General features: G+C 53.8%; 1 protein-coding gene across 1 annotated transcript in view; it reads left to right on the top strand.

The window, feature by feature from the left end:
• Positions 1–5,852, top strand: part of PLXND1 (plexin D1) — a 62,688-nt gene that overhangs the window by 44,814 nt on the left and 12,022 nt on the right. The window contains exons 25-27 of the mRNA XM_009882894.1: positions 1,568–1,714; positions 3,774–3,930; positions 5,005–5,108. Of these exons, the coding sequence (XP_009881196.1) occupies positions 1,568–1,714; positions 3,774–3,930; positions 5,005–5,108 (408 nt within the window). The remainder of the gene's footprint in view (positions 1–1,567; positions 1,715–3,773; positions 3,931–5,004; positions 5,109–5,852) is intronic.

Here is a 5,852-nt window from a genome sequence, read left to right as displayed (position 1 = left end):
CTGCGTGCTCAGAAGGAGCATGGCAGGAGGTCATCATACCCCAGCAGAAGGCCCAAGGAGCTTCCCTGTGTGCACAAAAAAGTTGCCCTCGGAAAATAAAGCGGGTGCACCATTGGCACAGATGGCGCGTGCCCACCTACAGCCCTGCTGTAGCGTCTTATCGGCAACCGCGCCGAATGCAGCTGAATCAAAATTGACATCAAACTAATTGCTTTAGCAATTATAGGGCAATTAGAATAAAAGAATCACCAAGTCTTAATTAAGAAGCAGATTGAACAGGATTTAGCAGCTCCTAGCTGAGAAATATCAAAATCATTCGATATCTGTTGTCTTGAGTAGGATTTCAGATGGCAGGAATGTTTGTGCGGGGTGTGTGTGATGCTCAGAAAGTACATAAATGTGCAATAATTTGCACTTGCCTCGTTGGAAGGAAATTGCACATGAACATTAGGGAGAATGGGATGTACTCCAGTACTGAAAAGTTTCTTAAGAAAATAGCTTATGTTTTACTTGCACATCAGCGTAGCAGACAGAAGTGGATCAGAAATCTGGCATTAAACCATGTAGCTGAACCTCATTGCAAATAGCTGGTCCCTGTTACGTGTTTTGTTTTCATTGCAGCAGTGTCACAATTCACCTCTCTCCTGTAAGACGGAGTTTGATGAATGTAAGGAGATAAATGGTGTGTTTGCTTGCTGTCACATGGGAACAGCTTGTTGACCCTGATCCTTTCTGCTTCGCTGTGATCAGGGCTCTGCTGTGGTATGAGAAGTATGAACGCTAGTTCCCAGAGCCACAGGCACATGCCGCGGGCTCACGTCCATGGATTTCAATGTCAAACCAGGCAGTGCAAAGAGGGGTTCACTAATACCTTCAAGAGAAAGCTGGGCACCCAAATATCTCTGCAGACCTGGATTTTTGTGCGCATTGGCCCCATCCTTGTCCTGCTGAGCGCAGTACGTTGTACAGTCTGCGCCCTGTCAGACTGCAAGAAACATCTCTGTACTGGAGTATGCCAGATTCTCCCTGAAGTTCATGTGTAATTTCACATGTAAATTAATGCACATTTGTATTTTGCTGAGCATCGTGCGTGCACGTACCCACTCAGCACAGCTATGCATATGCCCCTACCTTCTGAGCAGTACCCGAGCACTCTGCCCGTGAGACAGCAAATGCTGGCACAGCCTGTTGATGGCAATCCACGGCCCTATGGTACTTGCTGGAGAAGTTGGATGGGGTATGTTGATGCTGACAATCACAGCTCACCCGCCCCGAAAATTGCCTGCGGCTGTTGTCGGCTGTTATGTCCTCTTCCCCATCTGCGCTGTCACACTGCCACGAGTCTGAAAACTTCTGAGCAGCCTCAGAGAGATGCTGGTGGGAGTTGGGGGAGTGATGGCACTGAGCAGCCACCAGGGCTTCGCAGCGCCTGGCGTGAACCAGTCCTGCTCTGCGGTGTGCAGAGGCACCTTCAGTGTCAGTTCAGAGCCTGTCCGCGCCTTGCCGCTGGAAGGAGTTACCACCACCAGGTTCGGTTTGCTCACTTGGTCTTCTTTCCTTTCCCCAGGAGACGGTGGGAGAGCCTTTCTTCCTCTTGATCTGTGCCATCAAACAGCAGATTAACAAAGGGTCCATTGACGCCATTACGGGGAAAGCCAGGTACACCCTTAACGAGGAGTGGCTCCTGAGGGAGAACATCGAGGCAAAGCCGAGGGTGAGTACCTGCACCCCGGGGGTCTGACGGGTGTGTGCCCCAGTGGGATAGTTGTGCGAGAGGCTCATCTGGTACACGTGCAGGTGCCATAACCACGTAACTTACACACCTGCACAGGCACCTTGCCGCTGCCTAAGCTCACAGCTACAGAACAAGGCTCGTAATGACCGTTTGTTCTCATGTCTGTTCCTTGGTGGGTCACCCAAGTAGCTCAGATTAGGGGTGGAGGAAGGTTAGGAAATTTGTTCTGCCACATTCGGAGGCTTAAAGCAACAGGTTTACCATTCCGGGCAAAAGAGCATCTTCACTGCAGTGGGAAGGTGCTGGCTGTGAAGCCGAGTCCCCGGGTGAGGGCTCTGCCCGGGCAGTCACGGGAGTGGTGCTGAAAAGCGGTTCTGCAAAATGCCTCCTGTGGGAACAGGGCAGACGAGGGCTGTGCGTGTGAAGGGCTCGGTTCCCTCCAGTGCCTGACACAGAACTGAGCAGACGCCTTTCCAGAGCCTGGGTCAAATCCTGCTTTCAATTACCTGGCATAAATCTGGAACAGCTTCACTGAAGACAGTAGGTTACCCCAGATGTGCATCACCGTAACTCAGAGCAGGTTCAAGCTCTGCATCCTCCGCAGATTCCTGTTACCAATTGACCTGTAAATTTACAGTGCAGACCAAGAGGGGTTAGCAGCAGGGCGCAAAGTATTGGCTTTCTCGGCAGAAATGGTAACTTCATAAGTCTGAGCAGGGGAAGTGTGGCTGCTTCCTACTTTGCAAGAAGAGAAAGAAAAGCATGAACAGGGTATGTTGGAAGAAGGAGAGCAACTGCAGGGTTAGTGCTGACTCACTGGCAATCCCCCACATCGCTGGTAAGCGAACACTTTTGGTGCTTTAAAGAACACCTGCATGGTGTACAATGTGAAATAACATCTTCATTTAATGCTATGGAGAGAATTGGACTTCACCTGTGCATTCGCATTGTTCTCATAGGTAAGGATGCTGACTCTGTATCCTGACACTGAAAGGCAGTGTTCGCAAAGGAGCCTCTAGGCTGTGAAAATCCCAGCCATAGCTCTCACGTGTACCAGGAGCGCTTCTAAGAGGCAGCTGTGCTCATGCACAAGCAGCGCTCCTGGCATCTGCCGCTCCGTGCCCTGGGATTGCCAGTCCGGCAGCGGGATGGCTTCAGGCTTGCATTCACCACTCAGCGGAGGCGCAGCATTGCCCTCCGGTTTGGGTGCATGCAGGAGCAGAGGACACAAGCAGAGGCAGAGCTGAGGCTGTGCCAGAGTGAAGCCCCTGGGCGGGAGGGAGACGCCATGCTCGTAGCGTTTGGGCCCGCACAGACTGGGAGAGGAGGAGATGCCTGGACTCTGCCTCTCCTCGCTTGCTTGGCGTGGCAGCCGCTCCCAAAAGAGGAGAGGATTTTTTATAGGAAGAGAGTCGTTCTCGTTGTGTTGCACCTTTCCACTGCGACCGTAGCAGTGGCTGTGCATCCCCGAGGTCCGAGCTGGTGTTTGTGGCAGCCCCTTGCAGCTGCTTGTCCCGCTCTTCGGTACACTCTCGAGCAGGTTGCTGGGTGGTGCGGGTGGTGGGATCCAGGGCTGCAGCAGAGCCAGCCTGCGGCGTGCTTAAAGCTTGTTTAAACAAAGGAGCTCGGCCCATCGCGTCAGGGAGAGGCTGAGCAATGAGCCTTGGCGGTCCCATTAGTCACCAGCCGGAGCCAAGAAGCTGAGGACATGACTGGTTATGGGGGCTGACCTTTCCTCCTGCCCCCACGGTGGTCTCTACGTGTCAGGGCTAAGCCCCATTAGCAAGGCAGCGTGAGAGGAGGTTGTGGTGTCACTCACTGGCTCCATCAACAAACGGGGTCTTCAGCCTCCAGGGGCTATAAATCAGCACCTCTCACTAGCAGTAAAGCCTGGATGACCGCATTTGTTCAGCCTGATTTCCAGCAGCACGGGGCCCAGAGCACACCAGCAAGAGCTGTGCGAGCACTGCAGCCTCCGTGCGTCCTTGGGAGCCGGCAGAACTGGGCAGGTCACCCCTAACTCAGCCTCTGCCTGCAGAACCTCAACGTCTCCTTCCAAGGCTGCGGGATGGACTCCCTGAGCGTCAGGGCTATGGACACAGACACCCTCAGCCAAGTAAAGGAGAAGATTCTGGAGGCCTTCTGCAAGAATGTCCCCTACTCCCAGTGGCCAAGGGTGGAAGACGTCGATCTCGGTAAGGACCAGGTGCATGGGACCAGCCAGTCATTAAAACCAGATGAAGCACCTGGTGTTGCACATAGCTCCTGGTGTCTATCAGAGGGCAGTGAGTGATGCAGCACTGACAAGAGGGCAGACACCAGGGCAGCCTTTCCGGAGGGTGGTCTTCAGGAATGAGTGATGGGACTGGTGGGCAGGAATAACTGAGCACATAACTGGAAAGAAGCTGTAGGAAAGCCCAAGTGGAGCAGAGAGACGCTTGGACTTGCATCCTTTAAAGCCTATAGTCTTAACTCCAGAACAGGTACCCTCTAAAACACCCCTGAGCCTGCAGATGGCCTGTTAGTACATGTCTCTCCATAAGCAGCTGTAATTGATCCCACAGACTCCTGTCCAGCTATAGATTCAGGTCTGTTATTTTTCTACCTAGTGGCCAACTCCTCCCAACATTTAAGAAGGATCCAAGCCCAATGCTGGTAAGAGAAACCCACGCTATCTGTGGTGTCTCCGTGCCACGCAGCGGGCAGTGGACACGCACCGTGGCTGGCCACAGTCGCAAGGTGTGACATTCAATGTGGTCAGTGTCAGGAGGTCTCTGTAGAAGAACACCATGGGCTGGAGCAGTGAGGGGACCCTGCTCCTCTTGGCTGGTGCACGTGGCATGTTCCCCATTCACATACAGGCGACCAGCTCTGCGCTGCGGGGAGCCACCACCAACCCTCCGTGGCCATGTGCAGGACATGCAGCATCTCACCTGCCTGGTGCTCCACGAGGCAGGTCCCACATGACCCCCAGGGGCGAGACGGGGAGAGGGGAAGGGGGAGATGTGCGCCTCCTCATCTGTCCAAACAGAGCCTTTGTCATCTCTCCCAGCTCCGTCCGGGTCTGCTCTAGTCTGGAAAGTCCCACTCCAGGGGCTAACCCTGGAGGCCATTGCTAAACATCTGCTCTGGTTTCGCAGAGCGCCGCAGGCCTTGTCAGTGGGGCTGTGCAGCCGCCGAGCACTGCGTGGCCAGTCCCCGGCGCCTCGGGCCCCACTGCACGTGCCTCCGTCGGGCTGGTGTCTCACTTCTCCCTTCTCTGTGCTCAGAGTGGTTCGCCACCAGCACCGACAGCTACATCCTCCGGGACCTTGACGACACCTCGGTGGTGGAGGACGGCAGGAAGAAACTCAACACATTAGCGCATTACAAGGTAAACCTGCCGCGCTGCAGGAAAGCTCTGCTTCCTCGGAGCCTGCCTGGCCTCGGGGGCGAGCTGCGGTTCCCCCTCCAAAACAGGATTATCAGGAACAAGCAGGGAGGTTGCCATAGCTCCGAGAGAGCTTCCGGGGAATAGACATCTGCCCTGGCGAGAAGCTCGTTAATATTGCAACACACTGAAACTAATTAAACACTCTTCATGCAAAACAAGTTATTACTGACAACAGAAAGAGGAGGAAAAAAAGCTCCTATTCCCAACGGCCACCAGCTTGGCTGATTAGTATCACTCTGCTCTTGATCCGTGCTCCTGCTGGAATCACTGGCACAATTGTCGCTTCGCTGCCTGCCCTGAGAGCAGAGCTAGGGATGCCATCGAGGAGTGGAGGCCAAAAGTGTGGGGAAATGTGACAAATCAAATTGTTTTCTTGACCACTTTTCCTTTTAAAATTAAATGAAATCAGAAATTCTTACATGATTTCCATATTCCCTGCTATGCCTGGGAGCATAATCCTCTCTGGTCTGTAACAGTGCATGGAAAATCAAAAACGGAGCTGAGTACTTATTAATATTATTATTTGTGTAACAGCCGTGCCGTGGAACCCCACTGCTGGCACGGTGCCCTGCTGTGCCGAGAGCCAGAGCCGCAGCGCAGAGAGGTGGTACCGGCCCTGCGGCTCCAGGCTACGGCCGGGTCCTTCTCCCCTTCCAGGGGAAGGCAACACAGCATCTGCACAGC

Source organism: Charadrius vociferus, unplaced genomic scaffold, assembly GCF_000708025.1.
Source record: "Charadrius vociferus isolate BGI_N301 unplaced genomic scaffold, ASM70802v2 scaffold433, whole genome shotgun sequence".
Classification (NCBI taxonomy): domain Eukaryota; kingdom Metazoa; phylum Chordata; class Aves; order Charadriiformes; family Charadriidae; genus Charadrius; species Charadrius vociferus.
The sequence above is the reverse complement of the archived record's forward strand: the minus strand, read 5'-3'. Positions and strand labels throughout refer to the sequence as shown.